The following is a 25,598-nucleotide window of genomic DNA, read 5'->3' as shown; positions in this document are numbered from 1 at the left end:
TGTTGGGAGGACCCTCCTTCAGCCCCATCACTTTGGGAAAGGGGCATATGAAGGAAAATCACTTTTCAAATGTTTCCTATTTCTTTGTCTCTTCGAAGGTTAGAAATGTGTTTCTGTACTTCTCTGGCCTAGTTTTCTACTTATAGGCCTTCCATAAATCATGACATGAAACTTTTCCTCAGTTAGGGTTTTTAGACCACATGTTTTTGGGTGTTTTTTTTTTTTACATTTTATTTATTTTTGAGAGAGAGAGGGAGACAGAGCACAAGTTGGGGAGAGGCAGAGAGAGAGAGGGAGACACAGAATCCGAAGAAGGCTCCAGGCTCTGAGCTGTCAGCACAGAGCCCAATGCGGGGCTTAAACTCACAAGCCGTGAGATCATGACCTGAGCCAAAGTTGGATGCTTAACCGACTGAGCCACCAGGTGCCCCTTTAGACCACATGTTATAGCTACCTGAAAAGCATTTCTAGTCAGACCATGAGTTTCTGTCACTGTGCTTGAGTTATATAGCTTTTACTGCCACCTTTAATTTGCTACACTTAATGAATGCCTTCTACAAAAGTATAGCCAAGATAAAATTCTATGAAAACACTAAATGCTTTTTTCTGAGTACTTCCTCTTATGGGAGATTGTTGGATGAGGCCAGAACTTGGGAGGACCAATGTAATTACTAAAAGTAGCCAGAACATTTACACATGCACGCTTGTGTGCACACACACAAACACAAATCTCTTTCTCTCTTTTTTGTTGTAAGATTGCCTTTATCTTTTACCCTTCCGATCCAAAAATTGCTAGAGGCTATTGAGAAATCTGAGGCACCTTACTGAGACACCTGTTTGTTAATGACATCATCAGAGGGCATATACAGTGCCTATCCTATTCTTTCTAGACGGTCCCACACGCAAGCAGGCACTTACATAATAATGTTACCATTTAATAAGTACCATGTGATCATTTGCAACCAATGTGAGAAATTTCCCTCAGAGCTTTTTAAACTATGACCTCCAAAGGCATTCAGGGCCAAGTGAAGTGAATGTCTGCCTCTTGCTTGCCGGGAACTTACTTTCTGCTGTATTTCACAAACCTTTTTCCTGCTTGGGTATGATCGCAGGTGCTAGGGAGTAATGTTTTCGGCCCACATGGGTCACCGTAATGTCTTCTCAGTGGAAGATCACTCAGAAGACAAGTATGATGACAGCCGTCGTATCTAGTGCCTAGCAGTGCTGGTAGTAGCCAGCTGTACTTCTGGTCCTGAAACTTGATACTGCAAGATGAAGTGACAGCCAACTGAATACACAAAAATTCCTGCTAGGTAGGATAATAGGTGCATTTTTGTTAAATAGGTAAGAAGAGAATAGCTACCATTTATTAAGAGCTTATTTTGAGCTAGGCGTTAGGGACCTAATCTCATTTAATTATCCACAGCTATTATCATTCCTATGGTATTGATGAAAAATCCAGAGCTTGGAGAGGTTAAGTAACATTACCAGTGCACTATGGCCAGGATTCCAGCCCAGGTGGTCCTACTCTAGAGCCTATGCCCGTTCTTACTTCACCGGCAGCCTAAGTGGGTGCCTGTTGTGACTTCTTTTTAGACATGTAAGCCTTACACTGGAACTTTTTTTTTTTTTTTTTCTGAAATGCCAGTAAGTCATATTCTCTCTCTTTTTAACATTCAGCAAACCAAGAAGGTCAAGGAGGGAGGACATAGGCTAAAATATTCTAAAATAAACCTAAGGTGTAGCATGAAATTACATAACCAAGAAGTGGAATGTTTTGGTTACTGGGTGGTACTCTGTTCTTGGAACGATTTTCTATGTCTATTTTTTTTTCAGTTGTTTTTTGCTTTTTTAATCAGCTGCCCAAAATACCACAGACAACTGTGGCATTATATATACATGAGCTTAGATGTGAGATGTTTTATTCTTTCCTTTGTTTTATTTTAACACTAGTACTTTTTTTTTTTTTTACACAATTCTCATAACAGCTTTGACAGATTTAAATGAGTTTTTCTTTTTAAGACTAAATTCTGTATTCTCCGCAGACCTCTTGTTTTTAATGTTTATTTATTTGAGAGAGAGAGCACACATGCGTGTGCATGCATGCACGCAGGGGAGGGGCAGAGAGAGAGAGAGAGAGGGAGAGAGAATCCCAAGCATGCTCTGTGATAACAGCCTGGAAGCCTGATGAGGGACTTGATCTCAGGAACCAGAAGATCATTCTTGAGCCAAAATCAAGAATCGGACGTTAAACCAACTGAGCCACCCAGGATCTCTTTATACTTAACTGATTGAATGGGAAATGTAAGAAATCAAGTGCTACTTCTAGAAGCTACTTCTCAGTTTACAAACTACTTTTTCAGTTTTGCCTTCATATTTATTATTTTGCTGACTTCTCATAACAGTCCATAAAAGCAAATAGGTTGAATAAGAAACCAAAAGCACAGGTAACAAAAACCAAACTAAACAAGCAGGACTCCATTAAACTAAAGTGCTTCTGCACAGCAAGGAACAATAAACTGAAAAGGCAGCCTATAGAGCAGGAGAAAATATTCAGATATAAAACAATATATCTGAAAAAGGGTTAATATCAAAAATATATAAAGAGCTCATACAACTCAATAGCAAGGAAGCAAATAATCCAATTTAAAAATGGGCAAAGAGCAAGAAAAAAAATTTTGAAACTATGTATGTTGATGGATATTAGCTATACTTACCACAGTGATCCTTTTGCAGTATATACAAATATCAAATCATTACGTTGCACACCTGGGACTAATATGTTATATGTCAGTTATAGCTCAATCTTTAAAAAACACAGGCAGAAGTAGCTAAACACAATTTTAGAAACTATTATTGGAAAATTCCCAGGAATTTCCAGATAGAGGATACTGGAAGTATCTACTGTAATTTTCAGAGCTACATGATTTAACCAGAGACTGATTGTATTTTTAAGTTATAAATCATTATTTGTACTTAGAAACCCAACATCATCTGAAACAGGTAAAGTTTTGAAAGCCTCATAGTCTGCCACACCGTAGTGATTTTCAAAAAGCATTTGAAAGGCTAATCATGAGTAACAAGTCTACCAAAATAGCTAATCCTCACTATAATGTCATTATAAAACTAATCACGAAAATACCATAAGAAAACATATATATGAGTTTTGTAATCTCGTCTCTCTCTAAATTTCTTTCTTTTTTTAATTTTTTAATGTTTATTTTATTTTTGAGAGAGAGAGAGTGACAGAGTGAGAGCAGGAGAGGGGCAGAGAGAGAGGGGGACACAGAATCCGAAGCAGGCTCCAGGCTCCAAGCTGTCAGCACAGAGCCCGACGCAGGGCTCGAACTCACGAACCAAACCATGAGATCATGACCTGAGTTGAAGTCGGACGCTTAACCAACTGAGCCACCCAGGCGCCCCTCTAAATTTCTTATAGTAGTTCCTCATCAGTAGTGAAGTGTATAAATGTTTATAAAGTATAAATTTATAATTACGTTTATAAGTTATAAATTATTTAAATATAGAACCACTAGTCTAGATTAAGAGACCCTGAATTGTTTTCCCAGTTACCAGAAGACAATAAAGTTATGCTTAGAATACTCTTCTTTCTGAGGCAGAAAATGGATTAATACAACTCTAAGAATGAAAGCAAAATGGCTTTCTTTTTAACCAATATAATCGTTAAATTAAATTATATATTTATAATTTGTAAACATTGAGCATGCAATTGCTTTTTGGTTCTTTGGCCCTCAGTTAACCTAATAATGTCATATCCTGAACAGGCACACTGCTAAGAACAAGGAGTCTTGCGGTAATACTAAAATCAATTCATACTACTCAGCCACAAAAAAGAATGAAATCTTGCCATTTGAGACAACATGAATGGGCTTTATGCTCAGGGAGATAAGTCAGAGAAAGACAAATACTGTATGATATCTCTTGTATGCAGAATATTAACAAGCAAAACTCATAAAAATAGAAGAAAATGGTGGCTAGGAGGGGCAAGGCTAATTGGGGAGATGTATTTAAGGGTGCAAACTTGAAACTAGTAGGTAAATAAGGTCTGGAGATCTGTTGTACCAGCACAGTGATTATAGTCAGCAATACTGTATAATAAACTTCAAAGTTGCTAAGAGAGTGAGTCTTAATTGTTCTCACCACAAAAAAGAAATGATAATTATGTGACATAATAGAGGTGTTAGGTAACATTAAAGTGGTAATCTATTGCAATATATAAATGTATTAAATCAGTACGCCATATACCTTAAACTTATACAGTGTTATACATCAATTCTATCTCAATCAAAATATTAACAAAACACAAAAAGTAGATAAGGAAGTTTTATTATTCCCATTAAACAACTAAGACAACTGAGAGAGAGAACTTGATGTGTCCATGCAATGTATACAAATATATTTTGTATATTTTGAGCCCCCCAGCTAGTGAGTCATACAGCTAGGATTGTGAGTTCCCAGAAGGCAGGAACCTCCCTAATCATCTTTTTAGCCGGTGTCTAAACACAGTGTCTAGCATGGAAGAAACACTCAATAAATACTTCGGAATGAATGACTAGAACTCAAATATGGGACTTCTGACATCCAACTCCAGACTCTCCAGTCTGGACTATAGCATGTTTTCATTTATTAAACACTAATTTGTTGAGTACCTACAAGGTGAGAAACATTGATTAACTTCTCATTCAGTAGTTCCTGAGTCCAATGAGGCCCATAGCCTTGTGCTGGGCATTTCTGATGCTGGGTGGAAACTCCCTAGGGGTAGGACCTTGATAGTGAAGCAGCGGTCAGTCCACATGGTAGACTGCAAAAGGAGGCACTTAACCCTCCTCATTAAAGATGGCTGGAACATTGATTCTGGGAAGGGTTTTTAAAGCAAATGAGGAAAACGTGAGAAGAGTGGCTTCTGAGAAAATGCTTCCTAAAAAGGATAGAAAAAGAAGGCTTTTTCCTCTTATTTTCCACTGAAGAGCAGGCTAAGGATAGCTGTGTAAAGAGTTCTGGCTCATATCTTGGTGCCAGTGGCAAATGTCTAAAAAAAATTCTGAGGTTGAGGCTAAGAAAATAGTACTTTAAAATAAGTTATTAATAAAACTCTTAAGAGGAAAACAGCAACCACTACCAGATTATGGGACTTTACCACAAGAACCACCAATAATGGTTTAGAGAGCAACAGAGAGTGAAAAAAATGTTAATACCCATACTTTAAAGGGGTGTGGATCTATTTCATTTGGAATTTCCTGTTCTAAATGCAGGGTTACTCTTTCTTAAATAAAAGTGCATGTTTTTATCTGAATCAGAAAATTGTATTCTTCGAAACTTATAAATTCCTTCACAGCAGTTGCTTGTTGCCACTCATTTACAGAATTATGGGTTATTTCAAAATTTTGTATCATTTTGGAATATATAGTTAAATCTCAATTATTCAAAATTTAACAAAGCTAAACTCTTATAAGTGGCACGCTTTCTTCAGCTTAAAGCATCAAACGTCAAGGTTATAGCAGACATCTTTTCCAAGCGCAGTCTTGGGTAGGTTTTAGAGGAAGAATATATTCACTTAATTTCATATATTCTGAGCATTTACATTATTACATGAAGATAAAGTAATAATTGTCTACGTCATAGTTTTTCAAAATGGAATATTTGAACCATCTGCATTATTTAAAATTGGTCTTCTGGACTCCATGCATCATAATCTGTGGTGAGAGGGCCTAAGAATCTCCTTTTAAAACAAGTATTTTAGGGGCACGTGGGTAGCTAAGTCTGTTAAGCATCTGACTTCAGCGCAGGTCATGATCTCACAGTTCGTGAGTTCAAGCCCTGCATCAGGCTCTCAGCTGTCAGCGCAGGGCCTGCCAAATATCCTCTGTCTCCCTCTCTCTCTCTCTCTCTCTCTCTCTGCCCCTCCCCTGCTCACATACGCTCTCTCCCTCTCTCTCTCTCAGAAATAAACAAACATCAAAGAAGAATATAAAATAAAAATAATAAAACAAGTATTTTAAATGATACTTTTTGCACATTAAGGTTGAGAACCACTGGTCTAGATTAAGAGATTGAATTGTTCTCTCAATTATCAGAAGACAATAAAATTATGCTTAGAATACTCTTGTTTCTGAGGTGGGAAATGGATTAATACAACTCTGAGAATGAAAGCAAAATGGCTTTTTATCTACTATAACATTAAATTAAGTTAGTAGCTTATTCACTAAGTATTCCAGGTGATTGAGCTATCCCATATGTGGAAATGTAGGAGGTTGACTAACTGAAAAAATTAATGCACAGTGAACCAGCTGAGAGCAGTGATAAAAGCTTCTTCGAGAGTACTCAGAACAGCAGCAAGAGGAACAGCCAACTTTGGTAACATTTGATGTTCTCTTTTTGAATCCTTGTGGAGTTTCCGTTTCTAAGATGGAGTAAAGAAGAAATACATATCAAAACAGTGCAGTGCTGTTCCAGCATTTCGTTAACTTGGCTGCATTATCAAGACTGTGCTGTTTACTACTTCCTCACATGGTGCTAAGTGCTCTTGGGTGTCTTTTTACTTAAATCCTGACATTTGGTGCCCAAGGCATCTTACAGCCTGTGCAGAGAAAGTTGTCAACACAGCATCTCCCATAGTTCTGGGTCTATTCCCTAAACATTTTGGATTTGACAAATACTGTTTCCGTCCTCTTCAGGGCAGAGATGTAACATCGACATTGATGAGTGTGCCTCCAATCCCTGTCGCAAGGGTGCGACGTGCATCAACGACGTGAATGGTTTCCGCTGTCTATGCCCCGAGGGACCCCATCACCCCAGCTGCTACTCACAGGTGAATGAGTGCCTGAGCAGTCCCTGCATCCATGGGAACTGTACCGGAGGCCTCAGCGGGTAGGTGGCTGCCATGTATGAACAGTTCCTTATTGACTTATGTCAAGCCGGTGGGTTTCGGAATGGGCCATGCCCTGTGGAAGTCTGTCAGGGACCTGAGCTGAGACTGAGTTGCAGATTTTGGTAGTCTCCCTGAGTCTTCCAAACCACCACTTGTGCTCTGCCTTCCATTGCTGAATAGGTAGAAAATAGGGCGGGGCAGGGAGGTAGTCAGTTCATGGGAGAAGTCCAGCGTTATTTTGTGAGCCTTTGGCAATTGTGCTTTTAGTAGTTATTAAAAGATTGAGTTCTGAGGGAGGTTCTATTTGATTTTTCCCCTGCTTAAAAAAAAGCTCCTTTCTGTTCTATCGTGGTACCAACGTGTGCCACTGAAGTGGGGCTGGTCTCACCTGACTTTAGACGTGACCCTGATAAGACATTCATGGTTTGCAAGCCTCTGAGATTGTGTGATGTGTTGATAGGTACTTTTCTAGAAACTCGGAGTGTGATGTTAGGTCACAAGAGATAGATCTATACTCTTGTATGCTGGCCGGAAGATAGGGCTCTGGGCATTGCCATTTGCCATACTTAACAACAGGTAAAAGAACAAAGAGTGTATTTAGAGGTAAAGGAAAATCAAATTATTTCCAGATGAATTACCTCGGTATTCCTGTTTCAGACTATGGTAGCCTGCAAAGCATCCCAACCCATGTACCTTTTTCCTAAAGATCTCCAGACAAGAGAGGCTTTTATTTCCTGGTAACATAGTATAAGTGTTAATAATGTTCAGATTGTGAACAATGTACATATATTTTGCATACCTTCATTTTTGTTCCTTTTCCTGCTCAGTTTACCCTAGGTGCTTTCTGGGGCAGGGTTTCAGGAGAGAACAGCAAAGCATGTCTTGGAAGTCAGACATCCCAGGAGCTCTCAGAGAGGCTTAGAGTCTCTGATACTAACCTACTTCTTGGGTATCTGTTTTGCATTAGAAACAGATGATCCTAAGGTTTGCTTTATTTTAGTTTTATATATAATAAAAGTGCAGATTTATCCATGTTAATATGCCTTTCAGATTGACCCAGTGTATTGTACCAAACACTGTTTACACATGAAAGCTCACTATAATTAATTAATTTCTCCAGCATCTTTGTGAGCTGGGAAGCACCAGAAAAATCTGTTTACTGAGTACAGGTGGGACCACATAATTCATACTGTGTCCATGGCAATCCAAGTATAGGTTCAAAGAAGAGTAGAAATGAGATTAGCTTACCCATGAGCTCCTCTGTCCCTCATTTCTTCACCAAGTCTTGGATTTCATCTAAGACTCAATTGTACATTCGTCCTCCACAGTCAAGAATACTATCTATCTCCTTTCAGATACAAGTGTCTCTGTGATGCAGGCTGGGTTGGCATCAACTGCGAAGTGGACAAAAATGAATGTCTTTCTAACCCGTGCCAGAATGGAGGAACATGTGACAATCTGGTGAACGGATACAGGTGTACTTGCAAGAAGGGCTTTAAAGGTGAAAGCCGTAGTGCATATTTCTATCTCCCTTCATGCAGTTTTCTTATTGCATATTCTTTGATTTACCTCCTCCTTTCCCTTTTTCTATTCCTATTCGCTCATATAGCAAACCTAACTTGAGAAGTTAATATTTATAAGGCACTTGGGGAGTAAAAACATAAAGATATATAGATTCTACTAGCAGAGAGGTGAACTACAGGACTATTTAAGCTGAGCAGCTAGGACTCCACTTATACAACTTTGGAAAGATGTTCTAATTGTAAGCTTCATGGTGCTGGTTTGATTCTGTTGGAATTCACAAGAGATCTGGGGAGTAGCATGAGAATATTGCCTTACTATAATTATGATAGTAATAATTCCATGGAAGAATCCGTGCATTCCAAACTCTTCCAACAAAGTATCTTACACATTGAGATAAAATATATAGCCAACTAGGGCCTTCTGGAAACATGTATTATAATGGGTGTTGTATAAAATCATTTTCTGAGTTGTTATTGTTGTATTTCCACCATAAATTTTTACTTAAAAACTCATGAGAGTGAAATCTGTGGGTAAATCATTTATCTTGTACTCCTCTATCCACTTAGTCATTGATTTCCCCACTCAAAAATTGTGCCAGGCTACCAAGATACATCAGAGTCAATTTACTTATTTGAAAGCTTTCTGAGAGTATATATATTTTAGTCATTAATTTTCTGATATATTACATTTGCAAAGAAATTTAAAATCACTTTTATTTCTTTGTTTCCTTGAGACTTGCTGATCAAGGAACTAAATAAAACTCAAAATGTAAAATCCCAAATTGTACGGCTGGTGAGTAGAAGAGTACAGTTTGAGCCCAGACCTCTGTGCTCCCACACCACCGTTTTTTTACAGTGCTGTAGTTGCTCTATCTTGAGGCTCTGTGTCAGGCTCTATTGAAGATGCAAAGGTGTGTAATATTTGGGTACTGGTCTATCCCATTAATGCTTCCTTGCTTTTGTCTTTTTCACAGTGGGAGTAGATACCATGTCTTGGATCAGGGGAAAACAGTTTTATGGCTTCAGAAAGTACTACCACATCAATGGTAGAGACTGTGCATATGAAAGAGTGGGCATAAATCAGAGGCTTTGATTATGCATTAAAAAAATATTGTCCCTTGATAAATTATACCCCCTTTTTAGGCCCTGACAGCCACTTTGTATAGAAACAGCTGATAGATCAGCAGATTTTTAACCTCAATGAGCTTCTTAGTCCATTGTTGAGAAATTACTTATATTTGGAGGCATATTCAACCTTTCAGCTATTAGAATATACTTACTCCATTCATCCTTTTAACTGTCTTTTACTGACAGACTATATGTCAGGGACTTGTCACTGAAATGAATGAAGAGGTGTTCCAGGAGCCTAAAGAAATTCAATTTCTAAGGTAGTTAATATTTGCCATGAAGAGGATTGCTTAGTAATTGTTAAAAGAATTTTTTTTAATGTGTATTTATTTTTGACAGAGAGAGAGAGACAGAACATGAGTGGGGAGGGGCAGAGAGAGAAGGAGACACAGAATCTGAAGCAGGCTCCAGGCTCTGAGCTGTCAGCACAGAGCCCAACGTGGGGCTCGAACCCACGAACCACGAGATCATGCCCTGAGCCGAAGTCGGACACTCAACCGACTAAGCCACCCAGGCACCCCGCTTAGTAATTTAAATAATGAGGAGGCTAACAGAAAGTTTCACTGTTTTGGGGTTTTCTCCCTTTCTGTCTATAGGCTATAACTGTCAGGTGAATATTGATGAATGTGCTTCAAATCCCTGCCTGAACCAAGGAACCTGCTTTGATGACATAAGTGGCTACACTTGCCACTGTGTGCTGCCATACACAGGTGAGTTCTGCAAATGAAGGGACCAGAGGAGACCTGTGTTCTTGCCTTGTCATTCTAAACCTCTGAGTCTCAGAGACAAAGAGTCTGTGGCCCAGTGATGCCCCTCTGAGGAATCACTCCCTGGTCACCATCCTGCTCTCACCGACTAGATCTTGAGCTCTGAGAAAACACTGTGGCTTCCCTAGATGCAACTGGTAGGCAAACTCACATGCCTTCTTTGTACTTGAGGGTTTAAATGTTTTTTGTTTTGTTTTTTTTAATTTTGTCTGACTGCTGGTTTCATTCATTATTTGACTGGACCCAGTGTTGTCATGGCCTGTGCTCTTAGTCATAGTTCAATAATAACAACAACCACCACTTATTGATAACTTACTATATGCCAGACACTTTGCATATTTTTGATTTCTTAATCCAGTACTCAAAATAATTCTGTTCCTATGACCATTTTATGCTGAGGCAAAGAAAAGTTACTTGCTGAAGGTCACAGAGGTTAAGTGGTAGATCTAGGATTTGCCTCTAAGCCTCTCTCAGTCCAAAGTGTGTCTTCTTAACTGCCCTTCTTCTCCTTACATTCAGTACCACTACCTCTCATTCAGAGAGGTATTGCCCCTTGGATGACGATGGCACACACAGAAGACAAGGGTGTGACTTCATTTCATATCAGGTGTTCTTTGTTTCAGGTGGTATTTTAGGAGTGTGCTTGGACGTTTCTTCTTTGTGTTCTCCTGCCTCATTACTGCCGTCTTGTGATTGGTTGTATTTGTGTGGCTTATTTACCTCCTTATCATCCATTTTCTTCATCTGTGGAGAACAAAACAGAAACATGGATGGTGGCTTTGCATGTTTCTCTAGTATGCAGCATGCAGGCAGGAGCATGGCTGAATTCGTACTCCCATGATGGGCTGTTTGTAGTAGCTGTTACCAGTGACTGCGGCTGTTTAGAGTGACAGAGTGGCCAAAACCAGAACTCTGTTACCTGAAAGACTTGATGCGACGTTGTTACCTTGGCCCCTCTTGGGAAGAAATGTTCATGTAGGCAGATAGCGTTTAGTCAGCCTCATAGATAAAAAATCAAAGTTATTGGAGATCCTTAGCTATTCTCAGACAAAGGAAGTCTAAATGATGCATTTCATAATGACAGTGCTGATCACATTTGCTAACAGTAAGAGCATCTCCCAGCTGTAAAGACTGAGACTTGATGCCTGCAGAGAGATATAAGCAGGTCATATCATTATGCTCAGTCATATCATAGGCTTACCTGAGTGTAATTTAGGTGTTCAGCTCATCTTGAAAATACTTTTTTTATCTTCCTGCTATCCAGATACCTTAAGAATATTTGGCTGTATGCTGGCCGTTGGTTTTTCTTCAGATTAAGATCCCGATAAAAGAATTTACTATGTGCAACTTTGGGAAATTATATTAGACCGAAAGCCTATGCATATTAAAATTTTAGTGCTGAGTGTAGCTAAAGGTTCTATCATTGAGCTTTGCCACTATGAAGGGAACTAAGCAACATTGCCTTCCCTAGTGAGCCACTCTTCTGACCCAGATACCTTAAAAATGGGTTGGGTATGTTGGTGAACATCTGTGGTAATTTTTTTTTCTTCCTGAATATGAAATTTTAGGATAGAATTTTAAATTGAGTTAGCTGTAACTTGACTTTAAAAACACCCTCATCGGGGCGCCTGGGTGGCGCAGTCGGTTAAGCGTCCGACTTCAGCCAAGTCACGATCTCGCGGTCCGTGAGTTCGAGCCCCACGTCAGGCTCTGGGCTGATGGCTCGGAGCCTGGAGCCTGTTTCCGATTCTGTGTCTCCCTCTCTCTCTGCCCCTCCCCCGTTCATGCTCTGTCTCGCTCTGTCCCAAAAAAAAAAAAAAAAAGTCGAAAGAAAAAAAAACAAACAAAAAAACCACCCTCATCTTCTTTTAATAAAAGCATTCCTTTCCTTGTTTGCCTGTGCTGGAAGCTTATATTCCATATGCTAAGGCAGGAAATATTGATGTGCAAATTTCAATGTCATGTTGTTGATGTTGGTATGAGGAGGTATGTTACTAGCTGATCAGAATAACTTCACTGTTTCCTACCCCCCATGGCCTTCTGATCAACTCCATTGCCTCTGGAATAGGCCAGCAGAGGTGGTGAGGAGTAGAAGGCTGTATTGTTGCCTCTTCCTGGCCCACATGAAGGAGGATCTGTGTGGCTGAGCCTCTGAGCCACACAGACTCTTCGCTGTGGAGATGCAGAAAGTATTGCACCAGATGGACACATGTGTCCAAACCCATGTAACCACACATGATAATATGGATGAGAGCAGCCCAGCAGTTGTTGAGTGCTCACTCTATATGCTAGGCTCTGTGCTAGTGAAGACTTCATGAACATTTTGTTTTTCATTTAATCCTCAAAAAGCCTCTGTGAGTTACATACCACCCTATTTCTCATTTTACTTATGTGTAAGGCTCAGAGCAGATTAATAACTTGCCTGTTGTTAATATACCAAGTTAGAGCTAAGACTCAGAAGACCCTAAGTCTCTCAGATTCCAAAGCTCTTAACTGCTACCTTAGTCTTGAGTTCAGAGAGCATCCTTTGGTTTAGACTTTGCAAAATTTCAATTTCCTTGGCTATTTCTCTAAATTCTGTCATTTGCTTTACAGGCAAGAATTGTCAGACTGTGTTGGCTCCCTGTTCCCCAAACCCATGTGAGAATGCTGCTGTTTGCAAAGAGGCACCAAATTTTGAGAGCTACACCTGCCTGTGTGCCCCTGGCTGGCAAGGTAACAATATGGGAGTTAGAGAAACCAGAAGCTTTAAACAAAGTGGTCAGATCATCAGATTAACATGGAAGGCCCAGGTCTTCTGAGGCCTGCTTGTTGTCATGAGCACTGGCTTTGTACAGGAATGACCCAGAAAGCCTTTTCATTTTCATGTCTTTGGGGCCCTCTAGTGGCTGGAAGACTCCAGCCTGAGTCTGAAATCATGATGTTCTCACAGTCCCTGGGCAATAATTTGCCCCACATAATTTTGTGCCAAGGGCACAAAGCCTTATGGGACTTCCCAAAGTGGGAGACAAACCAGAATATCCCCATCTACCCCAGCTGAAGCTTGGATCTCCCCATGCATTTCTGTGGGACTCACTTTCCAAAGACAGGACCATTCATTGCCCCTGTGTTTCTAGGTCAGCGGTGTACAATTGACATTGATGAGTGTGTCTCCAAGCCTTGCATGAACCACGGTCTCTGCCATAACACCCAGGGCAGCTACATGTGTGAGTGTCCTCCAGGCTTCAGCGGTATGGACTGTGAGGAGGACATCGATGACTGCCTTGCCAGTGAGTATGCCGGCCAGCTCCTAAGCCCCCTGAGGCACATAGGGAGCAGAACAGAGCCCAGTCGAGGCAGCTGCCTCTCAGTGCTGAGACTGGCCATCCAAATAGCTTATCACATGTTTTTAATATTAGTATTTTTTATTTTTTTAAATGTTTATTTATTCGGCGGGGGGGGAGCTGCACACATGTGCACATACGTGGGGGAGGGGCAGTGAAAGAGGGGAGAGAGAGAGAGAGAGAGAGAGAGAGACAGACTCCCAAACAGGCTCTGTGCTGTCAGCGCAGAGCCAGATGCGGGGCTCAATTCTGTGAACTGTGAGATCATGACCTGAGCTGAAATCAAGAGTTGTACACTTCACTGACTGAGCCACCCAGGTGCCCCAATATTAGCATTTTTTAAATCTTCTTTGCAAAGCCAGTGGCTTTAGGAGTTGAGGCAGTAGAATCTCTTTAAGAGGTTCCTGACTGATTTTTGTATACTGACAAATTAGGGACAATGCTATGATAGCTTTTTTTTTTTTAAAGCAGGTCCACTGAGGTATAACTAGTATATAGAAGTATACTACCAATATTTTAAATGCACAGTGTTGACATTTGACTAGGAAACCATAAGTAAACATAATGAACATATCCATCCCCCTAAAAATATTTTATTTTGTAATTTCCTTCTTCCCCCTTCCCTGTCCCAGGCAACAAGGGATCTACCTCTGTCATGACAGACTTATTTGCATTTTTAATAATTTTATATAAATGGAATCATCTAATGCAAACTCTTTTTGGGGGAGAGGGAATATGACTTATCATTTAGCATATTATTTGAGACTCATCTATGTTATGTGTATTAGTAATTCATTCTGTTTTATTGCTAAGTCATATTCCATTATTTGGATATACTTGAATTCATTAGTAGGACATTCAGCTTGTTTTTAAGTTTTGAGATACTATAAATAAAGTTATACTCTCTTGAGTAAATATCTAGGAGTGGAATAGCTGAATTATGTAGTAGGTATATGTTTCACTTTTCACCAAATTGTCAAAATGTTCTCCATGGTGGTTCACCATTTTCATTCCCACAAGCACTGTTTGAGAGTTCCAGTTGAACCACATCCTCAAGAACACTTGGGTGTGATTGCCCTGAATTTTAGCCTTTGTAGTGGTTGTATATGGTATTTCACAGTGGTTTTAACTTGAATTTCCCTACGTATTAAAAATTTTGAGCATCTTTTCATGTGCTTCTTGGTCAGCCATATATATTACTTGGTATAGTATCTATTCAAAACTTCTGCCCACTGAAAAATTGTATTATTTGTCTTATTATTGAATTGAAAGAGTTCTTTATATTCTAAATACAAATTCTTTGTCAGATATTTGCCTTACAACTATCTTCTCCCAATTGTACCTTCTGTTTTTTTCTTTTGAAGAGGAAGTTTAATTTTGATGAATTTCAGTATATCCATATTCTTCATTCAGAGTTCATCTTATCTTATTTAACAAACCTTTGCCTAACCCAAGGTCACTGAGGTTTATTTTCTTTGATTTCTTCTAAATGTTTTATACTTTAAGGGGCACCTGGGGGGCTCGATGGGTTAAGTGTCTGACTCTTGATTTTGGTTTAGGTCATGATTTACTGGTTTGTGGATCGAGGTCTGCATCAGGCTCCTCACTGATAGCATGGAGCCTGCTTTGGATTCTCTCTCTCACTCTCTGTCTGCCCCCCTCCCCCACCTCTCCCCCCCAGCTGGCTTACTCTCTGTCTGTCTCTCTCAAAATAAATAAATAAATAAACTTTAAAAAATAAACAATAAAAGTTGTATACTTTTAGCACTGACCTTTAGGTCCACAATCTATTTAGAGTTAATTTTACATGTAGTGTGAGTTTTAAAGATTTTTCTTTTTAGACTTTAAAGAGTAATTTTGTGTTGTAATCTTGCTAACCTCACTTATTAATTCTAGATTAGTTTAGCTTCTAAGTTTAGTTTAGATTTCCGGAATTAAAAAAAAATTTTTTTAAGTTTATTTTTATTTATTTTTAGAGAGAGATAGAGAGCAAGCAGGGGAGGGGCAGAGAGAGAGAGAGGGAGACAGAATCCCAAGCAGACTTCGCATTGTCAGCACAGACCCCGATGTGGGGCTCAAACTCACAAACCATGAGATCATGACCTGAGCGGAGGTCAAGCATCTGATGCTTTAGCAACTGAGCACCCAGGCACCCCAGGAATTTTTTTTTTAACAAATAATCGTGTAATCTCTAAATAAGTATAGCCATTCTACATTTTAATTCTTTTTAAATCTATATACATTTTCTTTTTCGTACATTGTTGTACTGGCTAAGACTTTTAGTAAATGCAAAATAAAAGTAGTAAGAGAAGCAAATCTTTCTTTGTTCTTGATTCTGGTGGGGGAAGCATGTATGTAGTTTCTTGCCACTAAGTATGATGTTACTTTGTTGCCACTAAGTATGATTTTGGGTTTTTTTGTTGTTGTTCTTCTATCAAGTTGAGGATTTTACCATATACTCCTAGTTTGCTGAAAGTTTTTTCTTTTTATGATGAATGAATGTTGATTTTTTTCAAATGATTTTTCTGTATCTGTTGAGGTGGTAATATATTTTTTAATATATAAGTGAATTATGTTAATTAATTTTCAAATGTTAAACCTTAAATTCCTGGGGTAAATTCCGCTTGGTCATGATATATTCTCTCTCTCATATGTTATTGGATATGATTTCCTAAAGTTTTGTTACAAATTTTTGTGGGTATATACATTTATTAGGGGTATTGTTCCCCAATTTCTTGTACTGTATTTGTATGGTTTTGGTACAAAGGCAATGCCAGCCTCAGAACCACTTGGGAATTGTTTCCTTTCTATTTACTGAAAGAGTTTGTATACAATTGGTATTACATCTACTAAACATCTAGGTCTGGAACTTTCTTTCTGGGAAAGTTTTAATTGTAAATTTAATTTCTTTAATAGATATAGTTATTCAGGGTATCTATTTCTTTTTTATTGAGCATTGGTAATTTGTATCTTTCAAAGAATGAGTGTTACTCTAAGTTGTCAGAATTATTGGCATTCATAATATTCCCTTATTGTGTTTTTAATGTCTGTAAGATCTGTGATGATTTCCCTTCACTGATTTCAGATATTGGTAATTTACATCTTCTCTCTTTTCTTTGTGATTGGTACTGGTAGAAGGTTACAGATTTTAGTAATCTTTTCAGTTTCATGATTTTTCTCAATTATTTTACTATTTTCAATTTCATTGATTTCTGCTCTTTATTCTTTCTATTTTGGATCTAGTTTGCCCTTCTTTTCCTAGTTTAAGATGGAAGCTTAGACCATAGACATAGTAGGCATTTAGTGCTTTTTTTTTTCTCAAAACACTGCTTTAGCTGTATTTCACAAATTTTGATATACCATGGGTTTTTTTCCCCCCAACTCAGAAAATACTTTTCTAATTTCCATTTTGATTTGTTTTTTGACTCATAGATTATTTACAAGTGTGTTCTTTAATTCCAAATATCTTTTTAATTAAGTTTTTAATTTTAATTCCAGTATAGTTAACATGAAGCATTCTATTAGTTTCAGGTGTACAATATAGTGATTGAACACTTCCATACATTACTCAGTGCTCATCATGATAAGTGTACTCTTTAATCCCCATCACCTATTTTACCCATCCTCCCACCCACCTCCCCTCTGGTAACCATCAGTTTGTTCTCTGTAGTTAAGAGTCTGGTTCTTGGTTTCTCTCTCTCTTTTTCCTTTGTGCATTTGTTTTCTTAAATTCCACATATGAGTGAAATCATATGGTATTTATCTTTCTTGGACTGACTTATTTTGCTTAGCATTATACTCTAACTCCATCCATGTTGTTGCTAATTCCAAATATCTTTTGTTGCTGATTCCTTCCAGATAGTTTTTGTTATTGACATCTAGTTTAATTCCATTGTGATCAGAGAACATACTTTTTTCATCTATTGATTGGATTATTTAAAACGCATTAAAGCATGTCTTATGGCCTAGTCTTATGGTCTGTTTTGGTAAGTGTTCTGTATGCACTTGAAAAGAATGTTTATTGGGGCGCCTGAGTGGCTCAGTTGGTTAAGGGTCGGACTTCAACTCAGGTCATGATCTCACAGTTCGCGAGTTCAAGCCCCGCATCGGGCTCTGTGCTGACAGCATGGAGCCTGGAGCCTGCTTCAGTATCTGTGTCTCCCCCTCTCTCTGCCCCTCCCCTGCTCATGCTCTGTCTCTCTGTCTCTCAATAATAAATAAATGTTAAAAATTAAAAAAAAAAAAATGTTTATTTTATGGTTTTTTTTTTTTTTTTTTTGGTGGAGTGTTCTATAAATGCTATTAATTCAAATTGGTTAATAGTATTTTTAGGTCTTCCCTGATTTTCTGTCTGCTTATTCTATAAATTATTGACAGAGTGATATTGAAATCTGCCACAATTATTTGTCTATTTCTCCTTGTAATTCTATCAGTTTTTGCTTAATGTATTTTGAAGCCCTGATATTAAGTACGTAAACATTTAAGATTATTATGTCCTCTTGAAGAATTAGTCCTTTGTCATGAAATGACCTTGTTTAACCCTTGTAATTGATATTTTGTACTCTGAAGCCTCCTTTGCCAGATATTAATATACCTACTTAACTTTTCTTTTGTTTATTGTTAGAGTATGCATTTTTTCCATCCTTTTAGTTTTGGCCTATGTGTGTCTTTAAAGTATGGGTTTTTTTTGGAGAGCATATATTGAGTCTTGCTTTTCTCTTCGCTATGATACCCTCTGTCTTCTAAGTGAGGTGTTCATGCCATTTAAATTTAATGGTTGATGGCGATATGACTGAGTTAAATATTTGCCGTCTTACATTTTACTTTATCTTTTTCCTTCTTTTTTGCTTTCTTCCCCCCCCCCCTTTTTTTGGCCTTCTTTTGGAATAATTGAGCATTTTTATAATTGCATTTTATTTCTTCACCGGCATATCTTTTTTTGGGGGGGTGGTTTTGAGGTTGCAGTATGCAACTCTAACTCATTAAAATTTACCTCAACTATACTACTTTGTATAGCACATAAAAGCCTTACAACAGTATACTTAAATTTACACTACTGCCCTCTGTTCTATTGTTGTCATATAATATATATATCATAAACCCCCCAAAATATTATCTTTGCTTCAAATGGTCAATTAATTTTTCAAGAAATTTAAAAAATAAATTAACAGCCCTTATAGTTACAACATATTTACAGCTTCTGGTGTTTTTCATTCTTATGCATCGATATGCATTTCCACCAAGTGTCATTTTCCTTCTGCCTGAAGAAATTCCTTTAATATTTCTGGTAGTGCTTATCTCCTGGTGATTAATTCTTTCTGCTTTTGTGTTTTTGAAAAGGTTTTTATTTTGCCATAGTTTTCAAAAATATTTTCATAGGGAGTAGAGTCCAAGTTGACTTTTCCCTCCAGCACTTGCCAGTCATCCTTCCATTGTTTTCTGCCATGCATTGTTTCTGAGGAGAAATCTGCAATACTTTTTACATTTGTTTTTCTATATGTTATTTTCTCTCCCACAGCTATTTTTAAGATATTTTCTTTCCACTGAGTTTTAGCAATTTGATTATGATTCCCTTCATTAGTCTTCATGTTTCTTTTGTTTGGGGTTCATCGACCTTTTTGGATAGATGGATCCAAATTCAGAAAATATTCAACTACTGTTTTTTCAAGACCTTTTTGCTTCCCCTTTACAACTTTTATATCATACATCTTTTAGGTTGCTTGAAATTGTCTCCCTACTCACCAACACGCTATTTTACTTATTTTTTAGAGTTTTTTCCTCAGTGTTTCATTTTAGATAATTTTATTATTTGAAGATATCATGATCTATCTTCAGGTCGCATAAACATTTCCTCTTTAGTGTTTTGTTTGCTGTTAATCCCATCCAGTATATATTTTTCTCTTCGTTGTATTTTTATCTCTAGAAGTTTGATTTGAGTCTTTCTCATAACTTTCTCTCCTTGTCATGTTCATGCTTTCTTCTTCTTGAACATACAGAGTATATTTATCATAGTTGTTTTATTGTCCCCACACTTATTCTACCATATGGGAAATTCCTGGGTATGTTTCTGTTGTTGATTTTTATCCTCATCATGAATTATGTTTCTTCTTTGCCTGTCTGGTAATTTTTTATTGGATACTAGACTTTAAAGAAATCTTTAGAATATATTGCAGCTTTGTTTAAGGATCATTTGGAAACAGTTTGATCATTTTGGGTCTTTTCTTCAGGATTTGTTAGGTCCAGAACAGCCTTTAGTCTAGGGCTAAAATAACTTGCTACTGAAACGGTACTCTCTGAGGATCCTACTTAGTGCTTAGTTAGGAGGTCTTTTCATTTTGCCTGTCATGGACATGAGCCATTCTCAGCCTAGCATAAACTGTTGGGATTGTTCTGCCTACTTTTTTCTGGTTCTTTCCTCAGCTCTAAGAGTTTCATCCTATGCATGTGATATACTCAGTTACTTATCAGTACTCACTGCTTAATCCTCGCTCAGTTATCTGTGTGGTGATTAAATCATTAAACTTCAAACAAGGTTATCACAGTGAGTTAAGAATAATGGCACCTGGGGCGCCTGGGTGGCTCAGTTGGTTGAGCGTCTGACTTCGGCTCAGGTCATGATCTCACAGTTCGTGAGTTCCAGCCCCATATCTGTGCTGACAGCTCAGAGCCTGGAGCCCGCTTTGGATTCTTTGTCTCCCTCTCTCTACCCTTCCCCGCTCATGCGCTGTCTCTCTCTCTCTCAAAAATGAATAAACGTTAAAAAAAAAAAAAAGAATTTAAAGATTAATGGCACCTAATTCACAGCAAACATAATTTCAGATCATCATATGGATGGCACCAAACTAGGTCCTGGCAGTGCTAAAATAGATAAAAACCCAGTGCTTACATTCATGAAATTCATAGTATATTAGCAAAAAAAAAAAAAAAAAAAAAAAAAGATACATAGACAAATTCAACATTATGTAACAAATAGTGAAGAAAAATAAGTCCACGGCACAGTCGATGGAGAAATTTAAGGGACTGAAATCAAATTATTTGGAACCCTTTTCCACATAATTGTTACATCAGTCAAAACTTTCAGTACTTAAAAATTTTCCTATTTGAAGTAAAACTAGCAATATTTACAGTTAGCTTAAAATAATCCAGTAAATTATGGTGAGTTTCCTGAAAGATGTTACGGAAATTACAGTAGCTGTGTGCTATGTACTGTGGGTAAGAAGGGATAATGTGATTTTTGCGATTTTTCCAGTAAAGATCACAGATGGGCCTTAGAGTAGAATTAGCATAATAGATGAATAAGGTAATAAATATCCCTCGTATAAAAAGGGGCTACATTACCCACCTGATGTTTAGTTCTCCTTTTATGTAAGTGACCTGTCTTTGCAGTTTGATTTTAAAGTCCTCGAGAATAAGATCTACCTCTTATTTTTCTTGTTCTGATTTATATGCCATCTGTATTTCAGAGGACCATGCCATGATAGTAGCTCAAAATTCGTTGATTAATTGCTGTGAATCTAAACTGTTCTAAGATTGAGCTATGTGTTATTTAAAATTTTTTTAATGTTTCCTAATTCTACCTAAATCTAGAAAATAAAACAAGAGAAAGAAGAGAGAAGGAAAGAAAAGGAAAGCTGAAGGGAGGGAAAGAGAGAGGGAAAAGATAGGAAAGAGAGATCAGCACAGGGGGCTGATTAGTATATATCCTGTCCTACCCCACCCACTCCATCACCACATGGACCTTTTGAAAATTTTTACTGATAGTTTTGAGATTCTGTGTATTGGGGGCACATATTTGATTAGCAAGTATGTGGGGGACCAATGTAAGTTTTAGGACTGTTAATTTTGCAAAACTGTTAGTGGTGTATGTTTAGTTCAGTCCAGTTGTCAAACAGGTTAAGAATCTCAGGCAAGTGTTAACTGCATTCATTTTTGTAAATGGAGAAGTCAAGGCAAAATAGATGTAAAGAAAAGTCCGAATAGAGACAAGGCAGAATTGCTACTGTTATTAGTGTGATTCAGTTCAGGTCGCTCATCTTTATAGGTCTAAGATGAAATTGATGCTGTAGTTCACAGCTCTAATTCTTGTGTGTAATGACTTAGATCCTTGCCAGAATGGAGGTTCCTGTGTAGATGGAGTGAATACTTTCTCCTGTCTGTGCCACCCTGGCTTTATTGGGGATAAGTGTCAGACAGACATGAATGAGTGTCTGAGTGAACCGTGTAAGAATGGAGGGACCTGCTCCGACTATGTCAACAGTTACACTTGCAAGTGCCAGGCGGGATTTGATGGAGTCCACTGTGAGAACAACATCGATGAGTGCACTGAGAGGTGAGCAAGCCATATGCTGAGGCACCAGTGTCTTATGGGGAAAAGGGAGAAAGGAGCACAGTAATGGGATTGCAGGGCAGGAATAAGGTGTCCATTTGGGTCCAATTCCATAGTCCTCTCCTGTTGCCCCGTTCCTGATTCCCTTTGGATGTGTAGTTAGCAGGTCAAAGGTCAGAGGTTGAAAAGCTTAGTGGGATGGGTCTTCATTTGTTTCTAATGCTTGGGAACAGAAAGAGTTATAATTCTGTTCCATTCTCCTCTTGGTCTCTTGTTCATTTCAGCTGACAATTTAAAAATTCCTGTTTCTTCGCAGATTTTTCATCACTCTTTAGTAATTTCTGAGTGGTTTCTTTCTTTTTTTATTCCAACAAGTATATTCTGTTTCTCTTTCAGAAAGAAATCTGGAGTCAAGAGCTATTTATGTAGCACTTTTCTTATAAGTTAAATTGACTTGGGGATAAAATGAAATGTGATACATGGAAAACCACAGAAGGACTGGGTAAAACCTGGAAACCTTCGCTTTCTCTAGGAATCTCTAATAAACTCAGCCTTTTAAATACTCTGAGCTTTTTGGTTGTAGAAAGGAAGCCAGGAAGCTGACTGGCACTCGGTGTAATTTGGAAAAAGAAAATTTACTAGATCTAGGAGTTTTAGATGCTTAGGAGCATTGTCCTCTGTAACTTGTTAGCTTCTACGAACCTTACTTTTTAAGGAGCAGGTGTGAGGAACCACATTACATAGCTGGAATTGCTCTCTCTGCTTCTTAGCTCCTGTTTCAATGGTGGCACGTGTGTCGACGGGATTAACTCCTTCTCTTGCTTGTGTCCTGTGGGCTTCACTGGCCCCTTCTGCCTCCATGAGATCAATGAATGCAACTCTCATCCATGCCTAAATGAAGGAGTATGTGTTGATGGCCTGGGTACCTACCGCTGCACCTGCCCCTTGGGCTACACTGGCAAAAACTGTCAGGTAATTACATTTCATCCCACTCTGCTGAATATTACAGTTCTCTTCTAAGCAGAATAAACCCCTCCTAAAAAAGAAAATTCTGTCTTGAGGGATGTCTCTGAGATAAATCTAATAGCTGGTAGATTCCAAAATGGTGACATTGGCAAGATTATACAGATTAACAAGCGTAAGACTGTTGTAACAGGCTAACCAAGAACTACAGAGAAACACACGTGGGAAATAAGCACATAGATGTTTTTTATGTTGGAAATACAAAAAGGGAAGTAAAGAATAATTAAAATAGTCTTTAAAGGTCAGATACAGTTTCTAGGGGGATAATGATAATAATTACCATGTCTTGCAGTGTTATTCTGAAAACCAAGTTAGTCACATGTCTTTTAAATTCAAATATATAAATATACATTTTCATATACTGTTAGGATGGAAGGACCCCTCAGAGCCAACTAGGGCAGCTTTTCATTTCATGGAAGAAGAAACTGAGTCCCCAAGGGTCAAAGTAACCTTTCCAAGGTTACATACCAAACAGCATTATGTTTAATTTTATGCTATTTTTACCTCTTAAACAATGATGGGATGATAGAATAACAGAACTCCAAAGAATTTAGGATTAAGTGGCCAAATTTAACTAGCCTTACAGGGTACGCTTCCATAAGGCTTTGGCTGTATTGGTCATGCAAATAACCACCACTGCATATTAAACAGCTTGGTGCTGATTCTGTGGATCAGAAGGACATTCTTCCTCGGGCTTTTGTTCATTCTCGCGGTGTGAGGTTACATGTGCCAAGAGAACTCTCCACCCATACCCACTGGCACCTTCTTTCATGAACACTCCATGTTGTGAGTGTGACCTTGCTCTGCCCAGGGGTCAGGTCACCACATGTGAGCTAGGGAGAAAGGGACTAGTCTGCTCATATTCTTTGCCTCATTTTTCATAAGCTCAATTTTCTCCCTCCAAGTAAGCTCTGTGGCAGCTTTTAGGTTTAACAGGCTTTAAGTCCTTTTACTCATATCCACCATGGACAGATTTGATTGAGACCCATGTAGATTTGTCCCACAGGATTAGCATAGGTGTCACGGACCTGTCTGATAGCTGTAACTTTCTTTCTTTCTGGCCCTACGCGGAGAGAGGGGGGGTGTCACAGATCTGGACATAATCGTAACATTAGGAAATAACTTAACCTATTAAATATTAGACTCCCTCAAATTCTTAAGCTTCTGTCGTAACAATTTTTTTTAAGTAGAGCCAGAAGAATTAGACTATATAAAATGATGAGATTACCGGGAACACTGGACTATTTTAAGGCTTGGGTGAGGGATATATATATATATATATATATATATATATATATATATATATATATAAATTTTTTTAATTAGTGTGCTTTCCTTTGATTCTTAAAATGCAGTAATGCAGTGTGACATTTTCTTCATTTCTGGTATTTGGATATTGATGTACGTGTATGCTTCCGTTTTCAGACCCTAGTGAACCTCTGTAGTCGGTCTCCATGTAAAAACAAAGGTACTTGCGTTCAGGAAAAAGCAGAGTCCCGGTGTCTGTGTCCGTCTGGATGGGCTGGTGCTTACTGTGATGTGCCCAATGTATCCTGTGAGGTGGCGGCTTTCCACAGAGGTGAGCTCTGCACCCTTGGGCCCTGGGGTCACTCCCTGAAGTATCAGCCAACTAGCAGTGTTTTAGAGCAGGTATTGTTATCATGGGATGAGAGGGAAGAGCAGATAGAGGTGGGTGGGCAAGGCTCTACAGACAGGGTCTGAGACGGAAGGTGAAAGGGCAGAGGCACAAGCTTAGAGGTTTCAAAAAGAAATGTATTTAAAATGAGACAAAGGCGTATTCCACTTTCAGAGCTTATTTATTTTTAATATAAATCTGGTGCTGAGTGTCATAAACTATACAATAGTACAGTTAGTTGGTCTGAACCTGATGTGTTGTGTGCTCTTCTGTGATGTCTGTCCTGTACTGGGCTTCCTAGGGGTGTCCATTGACCACCTGTGCCAGCACTCTGGCATCTGCATCAATGCTGGAAACTCGCATCACTGTCAGTGCCCCCTGGGCTACACCGGGAGCTACTGTGAGGAGCAGCTCGATGAGTGCTCGTCCAACCCCTGCCAGCACGGAGCCACTTGCAGGGACTTCATCGGCGGGTATAGATGTGAGGTAAGTTGCGCTGAGCAGGCAGAGGTCAGAGACCTCCCAAAGATGGCTCAACTATTGTGAGCCCTAGCATACTGAATTTAGCTGCCTATGACTTATTTTTACAGTTTATAATTTTTTTTTAACCGATCATCATTACATTGTTTACTGATCACCATTTCTTTCAGTTCTCTTGTGTAATAAGTTAGCATAGAGGTCTGCGACCGTCTCATTCCACAGAGTTGCCTTAGGATTCAGAGCCAACATTCACTGCCAGAGTGCATTTCACAGGCCAACAGCTCAGTGGCCCCTGGCACTTCCCTGAATAGCAGCTGAGATAGGAAAAGCCACTTTGAGGTGTGTCCCAAGTTGCTTAGCCTGTTCCATGTAGCATCACACTAAGTATTACATGTATATATTTGAGGAAGTGTGTGTCTTAAGGAACATGTCACCATCTTCCTATTGGCTGGGCTGATAATGGTTACAGCAAGATGTTAACAGAACACCAGAGACTTGAATTT

At 38.6% G+C, this 25,598-nt stretch overlaps 1 protein-coding gene across 1 annotated transcript in view; it reads left to right on the top strand.

Annotated features, from left to right (window-relative positions):
* NOTCH2 (notch receptor 2) overlaps positions 1-25,598 on the top strand; it is a 164,243-nt gene that overhangs the window by 115,401 nt on the left and 23,244 nt on the right. The window contains exons 13-21 of the mRNA XM_043575978.1: positions 6,696-6,888; positions 8,245-8,390; positions 10,137-10,250; positions 12,903-13,022; positions 13,424-13,576; positions 21,731-21,959; positions 22,727-22,928; positions 24,405-24,558; positions 24,917-25,101. Of these exons, the coding sequence (XP_043431913.1) occupies positions 6,696-6,888; positions 8,245-8,390; positions 10,137-10,250; positions 12,903-13,022; positions 13,424-13,576; positions 21,731-21,959; positions 22,727-22,928; positions 24,405-24,558; positions 24,917-25,101 (1,496 nt within the window). The remainder of the gene's footprint in view (positions 1-6,695; positions 6,889-8,244; positions 8,391-10,136; positions 10,251-12,902; positions 13,023-13,423; positions 13,577-21,730; positions 21,960-22,726; positions 22,929-24,404; positions 24,559-24,916; positions 25,102-25,598) is intronic.

Source organism: Prionailurus bengalensis, chromosome C1, assembly GCF_016509475.1.
Source record: "Prionailurus bengalensis isolate Pbe53 chromosome C1, Fcat_Pben_1.1_paternal_pri, whole genome shotgun sequence".
NCBI lineage: Eukaryota > Metazoa > Chordata > Mammalia > Carnivora > Felidae > Prionailurus > Prionailurus bengalensis.
Note: the sequence above shows the minus strand (reverse complement) of the source record. Positions and strands in the feature narration are given on the sequence as shown.